Raw genomic sequence first — 27341 nt, forward strand, 5'->3', positions numbered from 1 at the left:
TATATATATGTTCTTTATAGAACAATCACATTAATCACAAATATTACTTCTATTCTTTGATTACCTCTTTTTTCCTACCTGATTCAAAAACGTTACCACAAATATTTCTAAGAAATATAAGTAAAATGTCTGATATAAAGTCATTGGCTATACTTAGAAAAGGATTTGATTGAATAAGATAACATAGGTAAATAAAATGAGATCTAACATAATGCTTTACAACTAATAGTCATTTTTATCCCTTTTCGCTTGATGTAACAAATAGCAAGCAGCTCATTTGCAAAAGAAGCCATTTTCACTTTTAAAAGAATATATGACAACACAATGCATAACAGATGAAGGCTTTAGTTATAACTATGATTACAAAATAGAAATTGCCATTATTGATTTTTTTTTAAACTAAGAAAGTCATTTTGTTATTATTTGTTTGGTGTTTGTTTCTAGACAGGGGCTTTAGACAAAAGTAATGTTAAAAGCCAAGTGCACAGCTGTGGCTTTTATCCTACAAATGGCCACTAGATGGTGCCTTCTCCTCTGGAAAAAAAAAAAAAAATACATAAGGAAACCAGAAATCAAAGTTCTGTTACTAAGGAATTATCTAGTAATGACAACCTGAAAAGGACGTTTGAATGAAGAAATAGAACTTTGAGTGAAGAAATGTTCTTTCTCCAAAAATATTTAAATCACTTGGACCTTTTTTCTAAATTAGAAGAAGTCATTGACTTTAATGTGAATTTTAGGACTCTGCCATCTTAGAATGTTCCACTGGGTGGTGCAAATGTGTGTGTAGCAAGAAAACACACACAACATAAGCATTTCAAAATGTGACCAAAACCACTCAGGGTGTCACATCCAAAAAGTCTTGATATTTTATGCCCATGGTCCCATTTTTTTCAATACAGTTCATTCCATATTGGATCCTTCTAAATCATTATAAAAGCAGGTTTAATTTGATATTTCTTTAATCTCTGAAGGATAATAATTATTTAATATGAATTATTTTCTCTGGATGAAGCAGTTGCATCATTAAAACAGAACTATACACTGAAAAATATATTTTGCATTGCTGATTATAAATGTGATCTCACTGCTCATGAATCATAACAATTAATATAACTGCCATATTTTCTAAAGCTTGCAGAGGTTGAAAAGAACATCAGTTAAGTTTATTATGGTGCTGAGAATAATGTACATCATGAGATAACGAAAGAATAAAAAGGTATAAGCTCCTTGGAAATTTCTATACATCAAATACTCACATCTTCCACCAGAAGTAACGATTCTGCATCTGATTTTCCTGGAAATCGGATCTTCATATCCTTGAGAACAAATAAGGTCTGACTTGTTAGATCATCTTCTTGTTCTTTTGTTCTCAGTTGCTGCAAAGACTCACTCTTAAATTTGAAAGAATACAGATATTTGGAGGGGGGTCTTATTTCATTGTGCCACTATAATCTGAAAGATATTTCTAGGTAAAAATGATGCACTTTTAATTGAAAAAAAACATTGAAAAAGGAAGAAATTAATTTTTTTACGTTGATTCTTAGAATTAAATTCTTAAGATTAAATTGTTATAATTTCCCAAAAATGTCTTTCAAACTTCCACACAGTACTAAAATAAAAATATGAGTGTTTAAAAAAAAAGACTTCCTAGTCAGAAGTTTAATTTGTTACATATACCTTAGGCAATTCTTGATTAGGAAAAAAAAGAAACCATTGTTACCAAGTGAAATTCATTCGATTATATTTTCCAGACTCTTCGATTTGGAAACATTATCCACATTAAATAAACAAATTAAATAAATCCCTGGTCTTTTGGGAGCTATCTATTTGAGCATCTACAAGTAAGTCTGGTTACAAAATAAATTCACTGACTTCCTCAATACTGAATCTCTAGGATTCATGCTAAAAAGGAAATACTATATGTTAATTTAATATACAAAAATCATAATTGATGTTGTACATCAGTGCTCTAAGGATAATTTATCAGTGATTTATTTTTTAACCTATTAGTTAATAGTCCCATTAAGGAGAATTTCTCACACAACATATTTCCCCAAATTTACAAATATATTGCACAACACACTGCAAAATCATATATTTACTCAAACGATTTTCAATAAAATTATCAAACTCCATAAACAAATGGAAAATAAAATGCTATTCTCAGTGTCCATCCTCGAATTCTGTGATATACTGAAGTCCACATTTTAAGAGTCCAGACCAAGTTATAGATTAAGATAGATTGAATAATACAAAAAATTCCAGGAGACCATGAGTTGAATGATAGAAAAGATCTGAGGTTCAATCTGTTTTCCCAGCTGATTCCTTTGCCACCTAAATCCTGAGTGCAGTGCTTCCTGTAATCTCAAATGAGCAAAGTAGATGACTTACCATCTGAGAGCTAGTAGAGCTGGCATCATTACTATGAGGCAGATGCCTCATGTAGGAGGAAGCACGGTTTAAGGAATGTGACCGAGACCCTGAAGTTGCCCGGGATGCTGATATCATCTGTTGAGCAGAAAAGGGGCGGATGTCCGCACTGGAAGATGATTGAGAAGAGATAGACCGAGGGCAACTGAATGAACGCCTTATGGAGCCTACCAATGATGAAGAAGAGGGATAATATAGTAGCAGTTAGTAAAATTTTCCCACTGAATATGGTCTTTATAAACTAATAATTAGACTAATGGCATGGCAATAAATGTCAAAGCATAGGTATCATCATGAAAACATAAGTTTGGAGTTAATTCTTCAACTTAAACAGTGAACTTGGTGCAGAACCCCTATCATGTACAAAGAATGGCTATCATGAAAATAATACTTAAACAGTACTTTAATGTTCTGTTCTCAAAACATGCCATAAAAGGACCAGAAGAAAGGAAAACTAACATTTATAGAGCACTTTCTATAGCGCACAGGCATCCTGTGAGGTGTTATATTTTCATCTTAATCCTCATAGGAACCTTCTGAAGTAGGAACCTCCATCACCTGGAGACTCACAGAAAGAACTTTCTGAAGGTCGCACGACAAAAAATGGCCAAACTCAGGTTTAAATCCTGACCTATCTAATGTCAGTGTCCTCTTTCTTCTTAACACCATGATACTATCCACTGTCTTTGGACTAGACTGGTCATTTATTAGAATCTGTGTATAGAATATTTTACTTATAGGGAGGGATGAAAAGGAGTCTAGAGAATCGCCAGGATGAATGAATGGGTTATAGAATTTTGGGCCCATGAGAAAAAAATAAAACAAGAAAACATAAAGATTGTCCTAATGGAGCTTAAATACATAACTGGTTATTACAAGAGTGGTACTAGACAGATAGTCATCTTATTCACAGGAGAGAAGAATTTAAAAATCTAGATTTAAATTCCCATAGTAAAAGGTTTAAGTGAAGAAATAATGTCTAGATCTAAAGGGTTCTTATCAGAACAGGTAGAAAAAACCATAGAATATCTTCCCCAGTGTATATTGAGAACATTTAAAAGAGAGAACGAACTATTCCAGGTAAATTTTGATTCCTGCCAAAGGGAAATAGAATATCATTCAATTATCAACATTTATGTCTTTTTTTGGCTTATATAATTTATATACCCTCTGTGCTATATTTTCTCCTTGCTTGGGGACTATATCAATCTTCATTAATTAAATAATTTAATAAAACTCACATGAAGGCTGGTTGAATACCCAAATATTTCTCTTCATTAGCTGTTGAAAAAAATTTAAACCTTTATAAAGGTAATGGACATAAACCTTATATTTAGGGATTTATTTTGAATAGATAGTAAGCCTAGTACTCCTCATTAGGTTCAGAGTACCAAAAAAGTATACTCATTCAAGCTATGAAAAATGGTTAAAAAAATCCATTTGTTCCAACTAGTATCTTCCTTCTGAACCTAAAAATCACACCCTTTTTGAAATGACTGTACTTCTAGAGAAGGGCCATGTAGGGAACATACCACTGGTCAATCTTCTACCAAGTACCCAAAAGCATGTACTACATACAGTCTTCCCCCGGGTCCTGCTCTCTTTTAGGGCTGAAGGTCATGGTTTGGACATGTAATATCTGGTCATGCATGCAAAAGGAAAAATATCCTTTCTCTTGAATAACCAAAGATTCTCATTTTTTCCCTGAATGCACTGGAAATTCAGACAGAATAACTAGGTAACTAGACTTGCCAATGATACTTATGTAGATTAACAAAAAATGGTTGTAACTTGCATACACAAATTATATGAAAAAATATCTGATATAGTTTTGTATATGACTACTTTATATCAAACCAAAATTATTCCTTGCAACTGTAACAAGTTTGAATTTCCTAAGTTAACTATCTACAACAGAAAGTGTTACACATAATCTTGGTTTTGTCCTTGGTCATCAGCATCACTTTAGACAGAAAACTCAAGGTGGGTTTGTGGATATGATATTCCTTAGTGTAAGATTAAAGAGAGAATATAAAACAAAGTGAAGCCATTCCTAATGACTATAAAAATAAAATAAAGTAATAAGGAAAAAGATATGTAACTGAATCAGACTAGCTCTAAAATGAGAATTAACACTTAAAAACATTTTTAGTACACTATTTGCCCAAGCTCAATTTATTAACTTATTGGTCTAACAAAGAACAATCTCAGAGCTATAGAAACCTGAGCAATTTTTTCTCAACCCTCTTATCCACTATTAGTTCATGCTATTAGGGATGAACACATTAGCCAGTAGGGGTTTAAAAACTGATGACATCTGGGCAGAACAAGGTCAGCTTCCAAAAGAGGAAAAGTCACATTTACAAAGAGACACACTGGAAGTACTTAAGATGTCTTTAAGAAAAAAGGAAGTAACTGATAAAATAGCTTGTAAACTCTGGAGCAGGTGCTCGATAAATATAGCTTATATGAGTGAATAAGTAAACTAATGATAGGGAACATACTACATTACTTCCCCTCCAAACACATAAATGCTCAAAGACAGGAACATCAGCAGGCACCTTTACGCAATAATTTAGAAGTAAATGAAAGACTAGTAAAATCTTCATCTATTAGTTCTATATTTCTCATGCATTTTGCCATACTTGTGGAAGGCCAGGTTTAAAATATACACATTATCTGGGAAGCTAACATATTAAACCATTGCTGAAGATCAACAAAGGCTCACAATTATGTTTATCGCATAACTGAACCAGTACCTTTGGGGGAGTCCCAGGATAATGAAGGGCAAGGCAAACAAAGATATGAGTGATAACGGTGATACCACACTGGACATTTGGGGATGAAAGAAGAATCACGGACACGGTGGTGGACATTAGGGATCAACGAAGAAATAAAAGACAGCAGAATGGAAGAGAAAAAAATGTGAAAAGAAATAAAGGAAGAAAAGAGAAAAAAAGAAACAAAAAAGGAAGGAGACGGAGAAGCTGGGTTATTCACTCTCCTGCATAGCTGCGGCACACCAAAAGCCCTGACTTAAGTGCTTACCCGTGATGAAAATGGGAGGGAACAAAACTATTTCACAATTGTGTGGCTCAGAGATACATTCAAGTCAAATACCTAGAGAGATACACACATTTTAAAATGCAGGTGAGAATACACAACAAAATGGGTTACAGAGAGGTAGGGAAAGCAGGAAATGGAGAGAATATGTTGGCTTGAAAAAGAATTCTTAAAAAAGAATCAGCAGATCGGCCATGAGGCACATTTTATAAATCCACGCAAAAATCTAGGACTTAACAAAAACTATGAAATACAGAAGAATGGACTCTAGAGATCTTTAATTCGACCCTTTTCTTTTCTACGTGCAGACTCTGAATAGGATTGCAGAATGGTCAGAGAAGGAAGGAAGATAGAATCCAGGTCTCCTTACACATGACAAAGGTTCATTTGGCCCAAGGTCCTTTTATTGAGTTTCATCATTTCAGTTCCATAATTCTTCATATAATTAAATTAGAAGAAATTAACTTACTGGATTGTTGAATTAATTTGTAGTGGTTGGACTGTTTAAGATTATAAGTAACTTGCTTTTCTCTTTTCTTATTTTGGTACTCTTCTTTTTCATTTTCATCTGATTCTGAAGAGCTGCTGCTACTATCATAACTGCTGTCACTACTGCAGTACTTCTGTCTTCTCATTATCTCGGTACTCTCGGGCATGGAACACAGAGGCTAAAGTAGAGAAAAATGTGTTATTTTGTCATAATTCAAATAAAAAAGCTAATTAACATGATTAGTTACTATTTTCAATTTCCCGCTTATGCTTGCTGCTTTTCACTGACACCTGAAAATCCCCCACAGTTCTATTGCTACAGTGCTGCTATTAGCCTACAATGCAATTCACTAATTGTACTGTTCTTGCAAACTATTCTTTCTTCAATTATATAGCTCAGTCAAAACAAGGAAAATGCTATTTCTATACAATTCAAATAAAGGACCAGAGTACTATAAAAAATAAAAATAAAAATAAAGAAAAATTATTTGAGATAAAAATATAAAAATCGGAAACCTAATCGGCTTTTCTTCATTTTATACAGAGCAATTACTCATTACTCATCAAGACTCAGAGATGTACCTTTGTTGTATCATTAGTGTTCAGAGTCATTCAATAAATGTGCATGTCTGTGTGTGTGTGTGTGCGCGCGCATGCATGCTTGTGAGAGAGAGAAAAGAGATGAGAAGAGGAGAGAAGGTGGGGAAGGGAGGGAAAAAGTAGGTGAAACGAATAAGAAAGCAATAGCCAGATAAATCACGATAAGTAAAGTAAGATAAATCACTCTAAGTTAGATAAACCACTATAAGTACAGAAAGGCCACATCTTAAAACAGAAGCCTATGATCTTATTTACTCAAATAATGTGCAAAAAAGAAGGTATTCCTCATCTGTATAATTTGCTGTGAGCATATTTACAAACAAAAAATTTTCATTAATTATCTACTTTCCAAATTGGTTATGAAAAACTCATATATCTTTTCTCAGAAGACTGCTAACTATGACACATAGAGTCTAGCCATAATGGGACATTGCTTTTCATCGCCCATTCTACATTTTAAAAAGTGATATAATAAAAATATATAATAAAAATCAGCATGGCATGAAATTTTAAAGAGGATTAGTGCCATGCAGAAGGGTAACTCTGTAGATTCAAAATGCCGTGCAATTATGTTCGAATATCTCCATTAGAATCACGTGTCTCCAACCTCCCAATCAATGTTTCCAATGATGCCAGCTAAAGGAATAAAAGATAAGGAACGTGGGACAGCTTGACTTCAGAAAGAATGTGCACAACCACAAACAAGACAGTTTTGTAACTTAGTCATTTTAAGAGATTATTTATTACACACACCATATGCCTCTTGTTCCTGCTGGGAAAAGTTCCCGCAGTTGTATACAAGTTTCTTGTTCTCTGTTAAATCAAACGAAAATGTTTTGATGTTGGCATACACCATAATGAAATCCTCAGTTACCACGGGATTTCACTGGAATAAGGTATATCCTCTCATGTAACAGTGTAGGATGAAAGGTAAAGAGAGGAATAGCATTTCATGAAGTGCCTGGAATACAAAGTAAGCCAAAGCGTGATCTTAAAGTTACTGCCTTTGCCAAGGAAGAAAAATAACCAAAGCAGGAAAGCAGTTTAATACACTAAGGTACAAACTTGTGTTTAAAAGTATGTTCTCTTTTTGATAGTCTAATATTTACTGAGCACTAACAATATTCCAAGGGATATGCATAACATTTGCCAGTAACACAATCATCAAACATTTTGACAGTCTCCGGAAATACTAATTCTAGAGGAAGGATGTTTCTTCAGAAGTCTAGCATACCCAAAAGAAACAGTGGCACAATCAGCCTTCCTTCATGTAGGCAAAAAGCTTTAATTGTTCTTACGGAGCTTGACTACATAATGAGTTATTTGACTCTATAAAGAGTCACAAGAGGAAATAGATAGCTGAACCTTTGCATCACACATTCATTTGGGATTTTATGACCAATACTGTTCAAGCAATAATTAATAAAAGTCACAGCAGCATAAACTCTAAACTCTGTAGTTACAGAATGCCTTCACTACAAAATGGAACTTTAAACTGGCATTGAGTTATGACACAAACCATACTACTTACTTTTATGTCCAATTTTATTATTAACTGGGTCATAAATAAAATATTAACAGTATAAATAATAATAAAACAAATAACCATGTACCTGTCACTCAGCTGAAGAAAAAGAATAACGCTAATACTTTTTGTGGTGTTTTATTATTTTTATGGTTAATATTTCTTAGATTCTCAAATAAGTGAAAAGTTATTATTTCTCCAAGTATAAGTTTCATTTAACCTCGATTATCTTCAGTTATTTTTCTACCAGTAAAGACACTGAAAATCAGTGTTTGGTACTGATATCATCTCTCTGAAAAAGAAAGTCCACTTTGAAGTTTGGCTCACTCCAGACTCTCAATGTACATAAAGTTAAAAGTTATAAAAATGCTTTTTCTTCAGACAGATGACTTGACTTTCAACCACTTTGAAATATTGCTGGCATTAATAACTACAGGAACTAACTGATTCATTTATTTCAACAAATGCATTGCTAGATCCTACTACTTGCCTAAAATAAGGGGGTTTGAAAAAAATACACAGTGTAGATTGTGGCCTCCAGGAGGTTACATTTTTTATTTGAATAACTCTTATTTGATGAAGCAAAGGAAAATATAACACAGTAAAAGGCCTTTTCAGAGTTTTCACATTTGCCATTCTATCATGTACACTATGCCCCCAAACTGTCTCGCATCTGGTTTTCCAAACTGCAATAATTAATATATAAATCTCAGAAACGCCCCAGAATTATCAAAAATGAAGCAATGATTCACAAAGGTATTCACTTGTACAGATGCTCTAAAATATATTTGTTTTGAAGGCATACCAATGACATCTTCCACAATTCTTCAATATGGAGCATATAGTTCAAAAGAACAGTGCCTGACATCCAAGGTCTCCGGTCTCAACCAATTACATTTCTTTTGTCAGGTTCATCATGCACCGTTTTACTCTCTGAGAATCTTCCACTTGTGTCATACCAAATTCTTCATGTTTCTCTAACACCCTAAGCAGTATCACTGTTCCATGTCTTTGTCTTTAATGTCCCCTCTCCCTGAACGTCTTCCCACTCAACTTAAATGTTTATAGCACTACTCATTTTTCAAGACCCAGTTCAAAATGCATTTATGAAGCCATCTATAGTCTACCAATCCCTTTCTTCTCTATACTGCTACAGCATTTCCACTCCCTTTATTACAGTATTTGCCATCATATACTCTGGTTTTCGGTTCACCTATCGGCTTTTCCACTAGCCGATGAGGTCCTTGCAGACATATTCAACAAATTTATCTAATGGTTTTTGAGAACCTACTAAGTGCCATATGCTGTGCTAGGTACTAGAGATGTAAAGGTGAAAATATATTTCCTACCCTCAAGGAACATATAAGCTCATACTAAGACAAACATGCAAGCAATTATTTGTCACAACTGCTCTATAAAAGTGTTATTTGTGGTAAAGCAGGAGGAGGAGGAGGAAGAGGAGGAAGATCTAAACTTAACTGAGGGAATGAGGAATATTTCACAAAGGTAACAGCATTTCAGCTGGATCAGGAGAGGGTTTCTAATTAATCAAGCACCAAATAAATGATTTCTTAAAAATAGGCAGGAATTCCAGAGGCACTGAAAAAGGATGATGTGTGTAAAGACATAGAGATAGCTTAGTATTGCTGAAACCTAAAGTAAAAAGAGCAGAATGAAAAATGTTTCCAAGATTTTACAAATTCGACTCCTCCCTACTCTACCAGCAAGAATTTTTACTTATGTCAAAAGAATATACGGATGTCACCGCCACAAAGCAGATGAAGGTAAAGCAAACATCTGCCGATTTTTGTCTCCATGGCAGCTTGTTATTTATCTTAAAAATTCACAATTTCAATGTTGCTGAGTCAGAGAAAGATGGGGCTCCTTATAAGGATTTTTAGAGTAATGATTTGCCTTATCTACAATGCTACACTTCTCTGATAATTATATGTCTAGAGATATGAGGAGAATGTAATTCCGGGTACTGGTTCTGGGTCCCTCTTGGCCCGGACTCATTGGGGGATTAGAAAAAGAATCCAACAAATGAGGGAAACTAACGAAACAAAACAGAACTTCTAAGTGTGTGAGATAATATCATCTTCCCAAGTCTATATGTACTGGATACATAATCCCTATAGTTCCTTGAAAGGTACTAGGTACTAGAGATATAAAGTGATGTAAAGAGAGGGCAGTGGATGCCCCTGAGGTGGCATCAGTCATTGTTATAGTGAAAAATATAAAGCGAAAACAAACTATACTTAGTAGCAACTACTTTGAACTAAGAAAGGTAGAGGTACTGCACCTTTGGTCCTCGAGGCTTGGCAGATTTGCCCATCAACTTTTCATCATCAATTTCACATTGTTCCAGAAGATCCAAAATATCTTCCTCCTTAAAGAGATATGTAATTAAAACTGTGATCACTAATGGACTCCAGAATTTTTCTGAGTTCATCAATCTCCATAAAATAGTGTACAACAGAGAGTTCTGAAACTATTTAATGAAGGTTGCTCAGATCAAGTAAGTAATAAAGAGTCATGGCAAACTCTCATGAAGTAACTTTCACTAAAATCTGACAATATAAATAACACATAGCTAAAATCTATTATGTATTATCATAAACAAATTTACCCTTACGTTCTAGTACACTATTAAAATCTTACAGTATAATAATTCAATAAATTAGCCTGTTAGATACTTTAAAATTTCTAAAAGTCATTCTAATTTTCTAGACCACAATTTCATGAATCATTTCTATATTGATTAGTGCAAAACAATATTATGACTTAAGATAGAAAAATGAGGATTAGCTAAATATTTAATGTTAGTATTTGATTAATGGGCACAATTTAATGAAACTCAAAATTTTACTACACAAGAGTATCTTTTGAACTTTATGAAAAGTTTTCATTCTATAGGGTTAATACCTTCTTTTATCTTCTTTAAGGGTCATTTTAAAGCCAAAGAGAAAAGTTATAGAAAGTAACATCCAAGTGAATGTTGAGCAAACTGGATCAATAGGAATGTTTAACAGCTACACTAAAAGAATAATCAACTTTTTAATTGAGCTATTTATTCAACCTATAAAAACATCACATCTTTACTTATATGATTTATATTTCAGTGTCTCTTTAAAAAGGTTTCTGAAGAAACTAAAAATCTCACTGCAATTGAAATTTGTAAAATAAGTTACTCTTTATACCAATCTAAGAAAGTTTCATTATTAAAATACCAAAAAACTCTTGTTATAAAGTGATTAAATAATAAGCCTACGATAAATTCCGAGGCACAAGATAGTTAAAAAGAAATTCATGTAGTTCTGCTTCTGATTAGGAGAAAGTCATAATAGACAATACTTTCATCATAACAGCTAGAAAAAGACAGATAAACTGAATAATTATATCTTTACATCAGAAAGCTGTGAATTAAAAAAAAAAAAAAAAAAAAACAATATAAAGGAACTCAATACCAGAGAGAAAAATTTTCTTGCTAGGATAGCAGAGATGAGTGGCCCACTTTCTACCCTGGGGTCAAGTCTGGACACTGATGGGCAAAGATCAGGTCTAGAATAGGCAGAGAGATTCTGCTGGAATTAAGAGAATCCAGTCAAGCTTTCCATGGTCATGTGGGCTAGTGTGACATCTAGAGGAGCCCCAAAGAGTGAGTAAGAAATGGTCTAGGAAGATGAAGGCATGGCTGGAAAGCCAGAAATACTTCTCTGTAGTCTTAACAGTTCTTAGATACCAATAGAGAATGAGGCCTGTGACAAACACTTAACAGATTTCACTCTCATCATATCTGAAACCAGAGATAAGCTAAAAACTACTACAACCCAGCCTGGACTCAGTTCAACCTTTCTTATTTTAATTTTATTTTTAATTGAAATATATTTGACATATAACATTGTGTTAATTGAAGGGGTATAACATATTGATTTGATGCATTATATATTGTAATATGATTGCCATTGCAGTGATAATTATCTCCTCTATCAAGTCCTATAATTATCATTTCTTTTTTTGTGGTGGGAATAATGAAGACCTAGTCTCTTAGCAAATTTATTGATTATAATGCAACATCATTGTCTATATTCACTATACAGTGCATTAGATCTCTAGGATTTACTTACTACTAGTTTCAAGTTTGTAGCCTTAAATAACATCTGTCCCTTTCTTATACCCCACCAACCAGCATGTGGCCATCATAATTTTACTGTTTTTTACAAGTTTTTTTTTTTAATTCCACACATAAATGATATCATACAGTGTTTTTCTTTCACTGCTTGACTTATCTCACTTAGCACAATGCCCTCAAGGTCCATCTATGTTGTTTCAAATGGCAGGATTTCCTTTCTTCTCATTACAGAATAATACTCCACTGTATGTATATACCATATCATCTATATCCATTCATCCACTGACAGGCACTTAGGTTGTTGTTTCCCACAATGGCTAAACCAATTTACATTCCCATCATGTGTACAAGGGTTCCCTTTTTCCACATCCTTGCCAATACTTGTTATCTCATCTTCTTGATAATAGCCATTCTAATGAATGTAAAGTGATATGCCATTGTAGTTTTAATTTGCATTTCCCTAATGATTAGTGATGTGGAGCATCTTTTCATATACCTGTTGGTCATTTGAAAGTCTTCTTTGGAAAAATGTCTATTAAATTCCTCTGTACATTTTTTAATCACATGGTTGCTCTGTTCTGTTGTTGTTACTGAGTTGTATGAATTCTTTATATATTTGGCCACTAACCCTTTATTCTATATATGCAAAAATATTTGCAAAAATATTTTCCCACTCTGTAGGTAGACTCTGATGTGTCTATTGTCCAAAAGAATAAAGAAAAGAAGCAAAAAAGGAATAATAAACAGATGGGTTAGGAAAAAAAAGAGCAAGAGGCAGATGTAAACCCAGTTATAGTAATTGTGTAAAAGAAAAAAGACACATAGTCAGACTGGATTTTAAAACAAATATGACCCAATTATATGTTATTTACCAGAGATATTATAAGAATACAGACAAGTTGAAAATAAATGGATAGAAAAAAATGTCATTCCAACAGTAATCATAAGAAAGAAACTAGGATGGCTATATTAATCCTACAAAGTAAATATTAAGACAAAGAATATTATCCAAGAGAAAGATACACATTTCATAATGATGAAATAGAGAAGGTGAATTCATTAGGAAGACACCTTCATAACTTCAAAGTATATGAAACAAAAATTGATAGAACTAAATCCACAATCACAGATGGGAGTTTTAACAAATCTCTCTCAGTAATTGCTACATCAAGTAGGCCGAAAAAATCAAAAAGGATACAGAATATTTGAACAACACTAATAGTCAAATTTACTTAAATGACATGAATAAAGCTCTATAACCAACACCTGTAGTATATATATTATTTCCAAGGAGACTTGGAACATTCGGTAAAATAAGTACTACACTGAGATATAAAGCAAATCTCAATTCATTTTACTAAATTAAAATCAGTATTTGTTTTCTAACAGTAATAGACTAAAGTAGAAATCCCTAACAAAAGAAAATCTCAAATTTTAATGCATGGAAATTAAGCAACAAACTTCTAAATAACCAAAATAAACATCAGAAAATAATTTGAAATGACAATTAATAAAAATACAGTATATAAAAATTGCTAGATACAAAGGCAATATACAAAAATAATCAGATATTTACATCCCGGCAACAAACCAAAAAAAATGAAAAAAATTTTAAAGTATTTATTGGCAATAGTAGCAAAAATATCAAATAAGAATAAAGTTAGTAAAAGCTGTGCTAGAACTACATGCCAAAAACTGCAAACATAACTGAGTAATTAGACTCAAGTAAATGGAGAGATATACCACATTAATGGATCAGAAGACTCAGTATTGTTAATTCTCTGGAAATTGTTTTACAGATTCCCCACAGCCCCAATTAAAATCCCAGCAACCTGTTTATTTTAATTCTCAAGCTGATTCTAAAATTTACATGGAAATGTAAAAAGACCTAGAAAATACAAAAGAGTTTGGAAAAAAAAAACCAACAAATTGAAGGGCTTACACTATCTGACTTCAATACTTAACTACAAGGCAGCAGAAGAGAAGACTGTGATATTTGTATAAGAACAGTCTTGCAGGCCAATGGAACAATGCAGGCGAAGTGCTGACATTTAAATTAAATTTTGAATGGTAGAGAGAAGGGAATTAGGTTTGAAGCCTATTTATTATGTGTCAAGTACTTTAATAGACTATTTTAATTAATCTTGATTTTATTTTCACAACCAATCTGACAAGTATAGATCTAATACCACCGTTTTAGTGTTGAGGAAATTTGGATTTAGGTCTGGCTCCAAAATCCCTAAGTTTTTTAGCAGAAAAAGTAGAGGTGGGAGAGCAGAGTAATGGAAAGATGGAACAGATCCTTTATTCACAGGAGAGAGAAATAACATGAACATCTGAAGAAAAAAATGAACAAAGGTCTCTCACTACTGGAGTCAAGAAAAATAAAAGGTTTACAGAACATAATTATAATGGTAAAACCTTTGCATATGTTGAAGGAGGGATATTTGGAGGAAAAGAGCATTAAGGTAAACGATGTTCCTCCTGCTTCTGTCTCTCAGGTCTAGCCTGCTTAAAAGTAGCTTTATACCCTTATGCTGCAGACTCTGAGTGAAAAGATAATATTTATCATGATTTTTAAATCACTCAATATAACAGGAGAGCCAAGATACTCGGGATATATCACTGTAGAGAGATGTCAAGTAATATAAGGTAGAAACAATTTTTACAAGTCCACATAAAGTTATTTGCCCAGTGAGACATTAGTAAGCATGATGCAAGCCAAGGCTTGATTAGCACTTGCACACTGAGCTTGTCCTCTTGAAATTCTCCCTTTCAGAACACCAAGCTACCATATTAAGAGATCTGACTACACTTCTGAGAGACCATGTAGAGAGAAAGAGACACCCAGCCAACTCCCCAGATATTCCAGCTATCCCATCTGAGGCACTGAACATGTGAGTAAAGCCATCCCAGATTTACAGTCCCAGTTGACCTTTCAGATAAATCATATCCGATTCATTCCAAGCAAGACAAGTAGAAGAACCACTGAAGTGAGCCCAGCCAAGAGTGTAAAATAATGAGCAAATAAATAAAGTGGTTACTATTTTGCAATAGATAACTGATAGACCTTTTAGTAAGGTGAAAAGATTACTGTGTGTGTTGGAAGAGGGGAAGGTTTACGTGTATGTGTGTTTTCACTACTTCTCGTATGTCAGGTCTATGCAGTATCATGAAAAAAATACTACATAATGTTAGTTACAATACAAATAATGAGAATATCACAAACCACTTGGTAAATTCAATGGATTTTTTAATTGTTACGTATACACATCTCTTACATTAGGTTGATATTACAAGATAATATCAACAATCTCTCCTGCATAATTTGTCTGTTAGACATGTTGTTTTTGAAATTACTTGGTTCATCATGAAATGCTACCAATTGTTAAACTGGAAGGGAAGTGCATCTTAAAAGTAAAATGTTTTTATAAGTGGGACTAAGGTAGGTTGTTTTTAAAGATATTGTTTGGCTTAATTGCTTTCTCCCTTTATAAACACTTATTCCTTTACCTTCATCTTTTTCAAAGGATTGTTCAGCTCTCGCTGGAATGAAGCTGCTCTTCCTGAAAGGAAGGTCTGAAAGGCAGCAGCCAATAAATTTTCATACTTTTCAAGTAGCGTTTTATCTTCAGGAGGATAAATTCGTCTACAACAAAATCAGATAAACCGACTTGTTTAAAAGAAGCTATTACAGTGTAAGAATTAAGGCAACTACACAGATAATCCCTGACCATCTACTATGCCAGCCACTTTACAAGGTGCTAGAAATAAAATGAATAATGAGAAATTCATAAATTTTCATCTGTCATGCACACAAATTAAAATTTATCTAGAAAACTATCATTAAATGATGCAGTTCCAGACACGATATAAGGGTTTGGTTTGAGGGAGGTGGTTGGAAAATACTTGCAGTTGAGCATACTGGAGAAATACAGAACTTTATGGGAGAGTTTAGGTGATGAGGGATAATTTGGAAGCTTTGGATTTAGCGTGGTTACTGAAGTATAGAAGAATGTAAAGATTAATCCTGATGATCTCTCTTAGGGTGATGGAATTCACCTCTCTGATAGAGAGAGTTGGCTGGAGGTGGGGTGAAAGGAAGTGTGTTCTCATCACTACTGCCGATGGTGTTAAGGCCAGGAGAGAAAGTCTCACCATGAGTGAAAGAAGCTCTATGGCCCCAAATCCTCCTGATTGTGCCGAGTCAATGTGAAGTCTTGGGGGAAAGGCAGTCTTTTAAGAACACAAGGAGCTTAGGGAGTCCCCTTTTACTCTGTCAAAGCTGACATTGAGGAGGGGCTTCCGGTCAGCACAGTCCACACTCTTTCTATTGTCTCATACCTGGCTCCTTCCTACATTTTCATTATTTGCCTGGTTCCTGATATATTTGAGTTTAAAACAAAGTACAGCAAACTACTTCGAACTGACAGAAAGAATATTCGGAGACCTGAAACCTGACTTTTTAAAAATTCCACATTATGACCAAATAAGTTCACAGGATAATATCAGGTTTAAATGACCCCACAGAACCACCCTCGAGACTGGCTAACAGGAACTCTCCCACTTGCTGACGATATTTTCATTCTGGAAAGAAAATCAAATGAAAAGCACTTTCTCAGAATGAACTAAACAGTGCTTAAAACAAGCCAAAAAGGTTAAAAAAATGAAGATTAATTGTTTTGACACTTCACTTCTACAGTCTATAAAAAAGGAAGCATAGTTACCTATAGTTCCCCATATGGCGATTTTCATGTTCTTCTTTAGAGATCTGCTTTCGTACCTGAGCGAGTCTCTCTTTCTAGAAATGAAGAAATTTCACAAATAAAACCCGACAAATGAATTCTGCAATTCAAATTGTGGATATGTTGTTAAAATTTTCATACCAACTCTTCTTTCCGCCTCTCCAACTGATGTCTCTGCTGTTCCCAGTCTGAGGAACCTGGTAAGAGCCTTTTTATTGAATTTTGACCGTAAAGCCTCCTTTGAGCCTCAGCTTTTTGTTTGGCCAAGTTCCTCCTTTTATCACTGGTCCTAAAATATAAAATACAAGACCATACTCTAGAATTCAAATAAGCTCTGATCTTATCCATGTGAGGAGAATTAGCAGAAAGAGAGGCCCTGTCAGGATAGGAATCAATGTTTGTTAATACATAGTCACATACATTACATTCATCTAATCATCCATCAAATAAGAGTCCCCATATAGTAAATAGAAGTTCTAAAGGTAACAAAATAAAACGGAAACAGTATAGCAACTTACTAGCTGTACAATCTTAGGTCTATTACCTGCTGAGTCTGTTTCCCCATCTATTAAATAACAATAATGGTTCCCTCCTAGAGTTCTTAAATAAAATTAACTTGTGGTAACATTAATAGCTCCTTAATAAATGTTGGTTCCTTTCTCCTCCTTCAACCAATTCCATTTATATTTAAGCATTCTCACTTACACTGACCACACTTTAGTATATTTTCAGTTCTCACTGAAATTCTAGCCTAACGATCATTATGTATTTGAAAATATCTGCATAGTCCTCATTTTTGCCCAATCATGAAAATTTAGTTACAGCTGTCTGATTTTTATAGGAAAAATCCTGTTGTGAGACAGGTTTCCCCTGAACCTCTTTCTTCTCTTGTCCCTCCCAAGCAGCTGGTGCAATCAGTAGAGAATCAGTGTTCAATGAGTACAGAGTTTCAGTTGGAACAGTTTTGCTCCTGTTCTGGAGAAAGATGGTGGTAATGGTTGCACAACAATGTGCATATACTTAACGCCATAGAATTATACCCTTAAAAATAGTTAAGATAGTAAATTTTATGTTGTTTATTTCACTAAAATTTTTTAAATGAGCTAACATTCACCGAAGGGACAAAGCTAAACGTGCATTTAAATGAGAATATGAAGGAAACTAGATTTTGGGTGGTGAACACATAAGAGAATATATAAATGTCAAATTATAATGTACACTTGAAAATTATAGAATTGTATTAACCAATGTTACCCCAATAAGCTTAATTAAAAAAAGAAAGAATAAATAAACAAACAAACAAACGAGAAGACATGCAAAACCATGAACATGTGAAATAGTACCACACAAGGACTCTTAGAAAAATTAATTCATGGCACGGAAAAGAACAAGCACTGATCAGATTGGCAAGAGATGTAAGAACTTGATCAAACACTGTCTTGTATACAATTTAAAGATCAAAAAATGCCTTGATGCAATGTCTAAACTTCGTCTGATACTGTGGAAACAATGTAATGAGTATCTCAAAGTTTATAAATATCTCTTCAGATGCTGGCATCCCCCAGGGCTCTGCCCATGCCCCTCTTTACTTCTCAATATATATGCTCCAACTGTGTACTCTCGTCCATTAGATTCAAGGGCAATCTGTACATAGATGTCAGCCAAATAGATATCTCCATCTCCTGGGGTCCTGTATATCAAATTTCTCATATAACATTTCTGCCTGGGGTCTCAACGCTCCTCAAAATTAACATGTTTAAAATTGAATTGTTTCCCTTTCTACCATCCTTTATCACTCCTCTAAACATGTTTCTCATCTAAGATTTTTATATAAATAAATGACATATTGTCAAACAAGTCATCCATGCCAGAAACCTAGGAATCATGGGAGACATTGAATTCCTAGTACCTACTTCAATGGTAGTGGACACTCAATAAACACTTGTTGAATGACTTTGAGAGCAACAGAATGGAAGCTGGAAAATGAAGTGGAGGTTAGTGTTAGAAGAAGAAAGGAAACCAGTAAAATAATCCAGGAAAGAAATGAGAAGTCCTTAAACTGATACTTACTAAGAAAGTAAGTGGAGTCAGTCATATATTTGACAGGACTCAGTTGATTCATAATAAAGGAAGGAGTTAAAAATAACTCCTAGCTTCTAGCCTGGACATTAATGTGGATGGTTTTGCCATTAACTAGCAAAGCAAAGAGACAGAAAACTAGGTTTAAGTGATTATAATTGTATGTACTTTTCTATGAGCATATAGCTTCCCTTTTAAAAATGAAGCTACTTAAAGAGGAAATTTTACTCATTTTTGTATCTCTAGTTTCTAACACAATATAGGCCAGAATGTATGATTAGATTTAGTCTTTGTGGGTTGGCGGTAATTGATATCCTCAGCAGAAGAAAGGAAAAAAAAACAGCAAGAGAAACATGATTAAAGGAGAAGATAAATTAACTTTAGTCATATTGAATTTAAAGTGCCATCAGGACATTCATCCAATCATTCACCAGCCAGCTCATCACTCACTACATATTTATTGAGCCCCTATAAGACCAGAAGCACCCAGTGTACATGGTCAGCAGAGAGTTGCCAGCAAGACTAGGGCTCCAGAGTGGGACAGTGCTATGGAGAGGAACCCCAATCTATACCTTACTATATACAGGTATAGATTTGAGACTCCAGTGTCTGACTCATAAAGGATACCTCAAAAGTAAATGAGATTAACATAGAAGAAAAGAGGGCTGAGGCAAGAATACAGTGAAAAAATGACAAGTAAGGGGAAGAAAGTAAGTAAAATCATAGGACAAAGAGGAATGCTCAAAGTTAAGTGAACTCAGAGAACAGAATGTCAAAGAAGGCAGTAAGGATAAATTTTCAAGGGCAGGGTAGCATTAAATGCTGCAAACACCGTACACCTGCAGCTGGTGAACCAGCTCTAAATAAGGGCCAGATTATCTAATCAAATCTAATTTAATCTAACCTAATTAACAAACAGAGTATTTCACACCCATAGGACTCATGGGACTATGACTATCTTTTCTAGACTCTATTTTAATGATTCTATACAGCACTTATGGAGGAACAAAGATTCTTCTTATCAACCCATGAATACACCCACTAAATAGGATTGGATTTCCTTTTTATTATTAAAAAAACTCACTTTTTTACACATATTTTACTATTTATAATTATCTTGACTCATTATTCTTTTAATTGTTCTGCATATAGCCCTATTTGCATTCTCTTATCTCTGAAGACCCTAAGCCTAATGTTTCAGAAAATTATTTTAATTTGAACTCAAATTATATTGTGTCATCCCAGTATACAGGGGATCAATTCTGACCTCTTATTATGAGGTTGGGTATTCCCATGTGTTGTGATGGAATACCCTGAGCAATCTACACTCTTTTGGATTTTCTTGAGACTAAAAGTATATGTTTACAAAACAAACTTTGAGCTATATATGGAGCCATACTACAAGTAAAGTATTGTATTAAGAATTGTGTAGAATACCAAAGCATGTACTACTTGACTCCAGGGAGCTTAAATCAAATTGAAAAGAAAAATCAGCCATGTCCAAGTAAAACAGCACAGAACATAAGAGAGTAAACAAAATGATAAGCCATGAAGAAAAAAAGTTGCAAGAGTCTGATTAAAATGAGTATAAATAGGGAATTTCTGGAATCACAGTACAAGTTATCCAAAATTAAAACTGTACATATGAAAATTAACCCAATAATATGTAATAAAGAGGCAAAAATTTTCCTAGTGTTCTTGGTTCTGCTTATGTTCCCTTGATGTACCCCATCCCATACCTAGCCACAGTGAAATACAAATCTATCACATATATGCCTGTGGAGCTCTCCACGTGGTTGGAGAGAAAAAGCACATCTACAACATAAGCTTTATTAGCATATACTCAAAATGTCCAAAATTGTGTTAAATTCTTTTAGTAGAACAATGCTAAGAAAAATAAGAAAGATGAATTCTGACTCTTTTTAAGTACAGAAATTCCTCACTGTTTAAATGTATATCTCACTTTTAAGAAGACCAAAACATTCATAGATAATGTTCTGAACTGGTACCATCATTGGCCAAGTCAAAAGACATGCGGAAAAAAAAAAAAAAGCAAGGCCTACTTATACAAGAGACAAGAGAACATAAATGGGGCTATATGCAGAACAATTAAAAGAATAATGAGTCAAGATAATTATAAATAGTAAAATATGTGTAAAAAAGTGGGGTTTTTTAATAATAAAAAGGAAATCCAATCCTGTTTAGTGGGTGTATTCATGGGTTGATAAGAAGAATCTTTGTTCCTCCATAAGTGCTGTATAGAATCATTAAAATAGAGTCTAGAAAAGATAGTCATAGTCCCATGAGTCCTATGGGTGTGAAATATTCTGTTTGTTAATTAGGTTAGATTAGATTAGATTTGATTAGATAATCTGGCCCTTATTTAGAACTGCAGGTGTATGGTGTTTGCAGCATTTAATGCTACCCTGCCCTTGAAAATTTATCCTTACTGCCTTCTTTGACATTCTGTTCTCTGAGTTCACTTAACTTTGAGCATTTAATTTACTATTTTTTAATAGTAAATTTAAAAAGATTGTATAGGCATATTGCTTGAATAACACAAAATACTTGATGTACTTGTTTAAGCTAAATAAACAAAAAATTCCCATTCTACATCTCTTTCCTTTCTATTCATTTCTTTTAACATAATTGAAATATCAGTAGTTGAAATATCATAATTGAAATATCATTCTTTGATCAGGCAAAATATCAGTAGTTGAAATATCATAATTGAAATATCATTCTTTGATCGGGCAAAAGAAGGAGCCATTATGAAAATTTCTGAACAAATTTATATGTTGATCTCTTTTTTAATGGTGCTTTCCATATAAAGCTACTCCTCAATCAGGCATCTGCTAAATGCTTGGAAACATTTAAAATAAATAAATTGCTTGAAAACATCTCACAACTTTTCTAGAGTTCTTGAAATAACAATTAGAATCCACTGAAATAATAAAATCACTGATCTTAAATGACCTCAGAGGTCCTTTAATCTAAAACTCTAAATGCTTCTGAACACTTATTATGGCAGACAACTCACTACTTCATTGATCAGTTCAGTTAAACTCTAACAATTTTTTTCACAATGAGCTAAAAGCTTTCCCATGAAACAGCATTCTGAATGTCTGCCATTCATGATCATGAACACTGGAACCTACAATCCCACTTCTGGGTATATATCCAAAGGAGTCGAAATTAGGATTCAAAGAGACATCTGCACTTCCATGTTCATTCACAACAGCCAAGACATGAAAGCAAGCTGCATGTTCATCAGTGAATTAATGGATATAGGCAATGTAGTACATACCTACGATAGAATATTAAGCCTTAAAAAAGAAGGAAATCCTGCCTATGCTTTTCCATGGGAAGGTAACCTCTCACTACACTCTCTCTCTTTTCTGTTTACCCAGGTAGCATGATCTAGTGGCAAAACCACTGGACAGAAAGGTAGGATATCCATGTTTGAGGGTTTTTTTTACTTCCTGAATGACTTCTCTGCTTTAGTTTCTTCTTGTAAGGTGAGAAAGGTAATCTAGAGGGCTTCCTAAAGTATCCACCAATTCAACTTCATACTTGATATTAAATAATTATATCGACATTGTAATTTAAACATATTTACTGTAGGTTCAGAGCAATAAATAAGAAGATAGAAAAACAGCGTGCTAGAGGAGGAGAAAAGATATTTAAAAAGAAAAAACTAAGTGGGTTTGAAGAATGGAATCAAGAAATTCAGACTATAAAATACAAAAAAATTACAAGTCAATCCCATGTATAAATGATTGCTCTATATCAAATGTAGTGAAAAAATTTCAAAAGACGTAGGAAACACTTTACCTGATGTTTAGCAGCTTCAGTGCATTTAACAGCACTCCCCTTTTTACATCATAGTCAATCTTCTGATCAGTTCCAAAGCTTGGAGCTCGATTGATCTAAAATTTACAAAGAAAACAAAAGTTGCCAAATGTTGGTAGGCCAGTAAACATCCAATACATATTTCTTAATCTAATATGGGATCCCTAACCAATAGTAAGACTCTATGATAAATCTCTAAGCTCCATATGGTAGATAGCCCAGTTACTACTGCCATGGCTCTCTTCCCCATCACCCTAAGTCAGGGTGTTGCAAGGAACTGATTATTATCACAGCTCCCTTCCCCCTGCTGCCTTGGCTCTGATCTTCGGTCAGTATACCTGCCCACTTCATCCTCTCCACTGTCCCCAACCCATTACCCTATCAACACTAAGTTTTAAGTTTAGAGAAGTATTATTATTGTCCTGAATAATAAATAATAATAATAATAATAATAACAAAAATAATACACAAAAAGTAATGCATGTTACCAATATGGTAATAATTATAGGCATGTATGTGTTTAGAATGCAGGAACTTTCTATCAGTGCCCTCTTTTCACCTGCTTCAGTTCTTCTGGATAAACTGGTCTACTGCTACCTAAAAAATAAATTTGCTTTTTTCTATCTGAATCAAATAAGAATTCATCAGTTTCCATTTCCAAAGGCATTGACTATATTACTGAGAAGATATCATTAAGGATAGCTGCAGAATAACTTCTACGAGCTTTTCTAACTGTATAACGACTCATGGGAATAAATGAGCCATTTGTGGTGGTCATACTTTCAGACACCATTGCCAGGATTTCATTAAGATGAAAAATAAGAAGTAACTATATGTACCCTGAAATCCATTAGACAGTACACTACCACTTCAAGAACTAGAGTTTTATTTCTGTCTTTGTTGTTGTTCAGCTTTGTTATTATGAAAATGTAACAGGAATAGCAGGTGTTTAATTAAGTATTCCAGTAAGTCAGTTGGTTAGAACACTGCTGAGTTCAAAACTGCAGCTTAGTTTCATGACCAGCAACTAAACCCACAGGATCTGAAAACACATGTATACTATTAGTCATAGAAGAAGGTTGCCTTATACAAATTCATCGCCACAAGAGATAAGTGATGGAATGCATTTTACAACTGGCAGCTGAAGAAAGTATACCACATTATACTTAGGAAATCATCCAGAAATACAAATGCCTCTAAATAGAAATGTGGCACAGGATCACTGTAGAAAAATTAGGGAATAGAAGCTAAACAAACCACATAAACATCACCTGTAATCTGACTGCCTAATGTATTGTTAACCACTTGATAACTGGTCTTCCAGATATTTGCTATGCATACATATTTATAATATTCATTTTACCTTCCAGATACATGTCTATATTAACGATACTATTTTGGAATCCAAGTTTTTCTCTTAACAATGTATCATAAAAATCTTTCAAGCCATCATTTTGATGGATGCATGATGATCTTTTTATAGAGCTGTATTTTGATAGAGACATGCCATGCTGTATTATTCTTTGATTTCTAATTTAGAAAGTGACGAACATTTTCCTGTCTGAGTGATGTGGTCTCAAGGGAAGGGTTATTGTAAGAACATCCAGTTATTCCAGGTAAATTTGAGAAAAGGAGTTCATTAATCTGCTACTTCAAAGCTCTATGAATTTCCTCTTACGAGTACAGAGAAAGGATAAAGGAATATATTTTCTATAAAAGAAGTTTCGACCATTCCATAATGACTCAAATCTCTGGAATTTGTAATACAATTAATGATAGTTCTGCTACTACATGTAACAGGATTAAAAAATAAACCAGACATTTAGGAACTGATGATTAAGTGGTTCACCAAAATATTATCTATCTGTATAAAATTCCCTAGGTGTCCATTCCAAAAGTGCAGTCTGGAATTCCTACAGGCAGAACTCTCCCCTGGGATGGCAGTAAAGTCTGTTACAACACAATCTGACCCCTCTCTCTTACCTATGTCAGATTCTTCACAATCTCACCCTTCTCTCTTATGTCAGATTCTTCACAATCTCATCTCTCTCTCTTACCTATGTCAGATTCTTCACAATCTCATCTCTCTCTCTTACCTATGTCAGATTCTTCACAATCTCACCCCTCTCTCTCACCTATGTTAGATTCTTCATAATCTCACTCCTCTCTTTTACCTGTCAGATTCTTCCCCCTACTATCATAGAAAATAAATTGGTATATGAAGAAATACACCCATATTGAACTAATATGTGAAAATGTAGAAAAACTTTTTCAGTTAACATTTTGGATTTTTTTAAGTTTTATGAGAAAGGTAAAGAAAAAAAAAATAACAGAAGAACCATAAACGTCTGACAGGAGAAACTCTGAAAATTAGGGCTCCATCCAAAATCTACAAAAATCTACTCTGTAATGTCGATGGCTTCTTTAATTCTTATTTCTTACCCCCAGTCTAAAATAGACAAACCCCAGAAGATGTTAGCATCTTATAGCTCAGCAGCTTATAAATACATGCAAAAATGAAAATTATTAGAAAGCAAATTAAATTAATACTACTTATTAACCATCCAAATCATAGTTGTATTGCCAAAGCAAACACCATCATTTCAAACATGTATCAAAGTATTCACAATAGATTCTAAATTAGTGCCATTCCCTCTGCCCAGTAATTTCCCCCCACCCATCCCCATCTCTCCAAGCCCTCAGCTCTTACCCCACCTTCTATAGTCTTAAATACTCTGTTCAGGTATTCCTGCTTCTTTATTAACTCTCAAATACACACATGTACACAGATTAATCACTCTATTGTTTGTGCTGGTTCCCTGTTCCCTATATATACTTACAATTATTATCGTAAAACACATATCCAAGTCCCTACAAGACCAAGACAAGTACTCTGCCTTATTCTTGTATCTCCATCACCTGGCAAAATGACTTATTAAAATTAATTCAAAGATACTTAAAGTATTATCAGTATATTCATACTCCAGCCAATTTCCACATTTTTCCCTAAAAATTATTTTCTATGCTTGATAATTTCTGCAATTTGCTGCTACAAATTATTACTGGCAATTATTCCAGTGAACTGAGAGTTATCACATTCTCAGAAGCACCTTCTACTTTATTCCACTTGATGGCGCCAAAAGGTTTTTAACAACATATTAGAACCACAACAATGCAGCTGGAAGAAATTACAAAGAAGCAAGACCTAAATAAGATTCTCTTAACCGTTTAAATCTAGTAAGTGTACATTATCCATAGCTGTTGGTTATTGCGGAGTTTTATTTTAATGTTTCTGATTGATCTGGAAATAATGAAAGAGAGAATAAAGTGTGAAGAAGCATTAATGCAAACAATGGTATTTTGAGCCTGTAAAGAAATTTCAGAATTCAGCCATTCAGTCATTTCTAATTTACCAAGCTAATGCAAAGCTCCAGTTAGGCAAATGCTTTTAAAAACAAGTAAATAAATATCTGGAAAGTTATTATTCCCTGCAATCCTTTCAGCTTCACCCCATGCATGTGCCCTCACTTCTTCCTCTCCCCATCAAGGATAAAAAACATGTAGCAGGGGTAGAAAAGAAAATACAGCTAAGAACAGGAAAGGATGACTGCAGACAAAATAGTGAACCTAAAGAAGAAAATGGCAGGCCTTAGGTGAGGGCCCATGTCAAGTGCTTTCATATCTAATCAATGGAGGAAGCAAAAGGATAAGCAAAATTCCTAACATTTATCTTATTTCTAGGACCCATACAGGAGCAAAATTTGAACTGACAGAACTGCATTTGATTGGAAATATAATACACATTAATTGCTCATAGTAGATTAAAACACACGAAACCATTCAAACTGGAAAAGTGTTCTTTCCTAAAATATATATTTTCAATGTTTTGATGTTACCTGTCACTCGTTCAACTTGCTTTTGCAAGCCCTGATATTACAGGTATGACTGTCAACTTCTATATTATTAACAAAAAAGAGATAATCAACTTAAAATGAAAGGCAGTTCCTGTTATATCTTGTATAGCAACATGTTCCTTAAAATGTAACTAATCTAGTAAACACTAGGTGTTGAGATATGTGCTATTCTCCTGATAGTTTCCTAAGCACCGTATTTCATGTCTATGTACTCTACAACCCCAGATCCAGGAGCTGAGAGAGAACTGATAAACAGGGTACCACTGGACCACATGACTTCTAAGGTTCTTCTGGACTTAAATATAAATACGACTAGAAATAAAGTTATAAAAATCTTAAACAGAAATCATTTTTATTTCTCCTTTATATTATTCTATATTTTCCCAATATTAAGTGACTTTTTATAATTACAAGAAAAATGATGACAATTCTGCCTATATTAGGGACTGGGGCAAACTCAAAGGCACACAGTTGACAGGCTGGACGTGAGGGAAGCCCCTGGTGCACAG

General features: G+C 34.0%; 1 protein-coding gene across 1 annotated transcript in view; it reads right to left on the reverse strand.

Annotated features, from left to right (window-relative positions):
* TTLL7 (tubulin tyrosine ligase like 7) overlaps window positions 1–27341 on the reverse strand; it is a 135183-nt gene that overhangs the window by 36363 nt on the left and 71479 nt on the right. The window contains exons 9-16 of the mRNA XM_011355686.2: window positions 22901–22995; window positions 17129–17276; window positions 16970–17043; window positions 15756–15891; window positions 10413–10499; window positions 5966–6164; window positions 2395–2600; window positions 1260–1394 (exon numbers count right to left, since the gene is read on the reverse strand). Of these exons, the coding sequence (XP_011353988.1) occupies window positions 1260–1394; window positions 2395–2600; window positions 5966–6164; window positions 10413–10499; window positions 15756–15891; window positions 16970–17043; window positions 17129–17276; window positions 22901–22995 (1080 nt within the window). The remainder of the gene's footprint in view (window positions 1–1259; window positions 1395–2394; window positions 2601–5965; window positions 6165–10412; window positions 10500–15755; window positions 15892–16969; window positions 17044–17128; window positions 17277–22900; window positions 22996–27341) is intronic.

Source organism: Pteropus vampyrus, unplaced genomic scaffold, assembly GCF_000151845.1.
Source record: "Pteropus vampyrus isolate Shadow unplaced genomic scaffold, Pvam_2.0 Scaffold22, whole genome shotgun sequence".
NCBI classification, from domain to species: domain Eukaryota; kingdom Metazoa; phylum Chordata; class Mammalia; order Chiroptera; family Pteropodidae; genus Pteropus; species Pteropus vampyrus.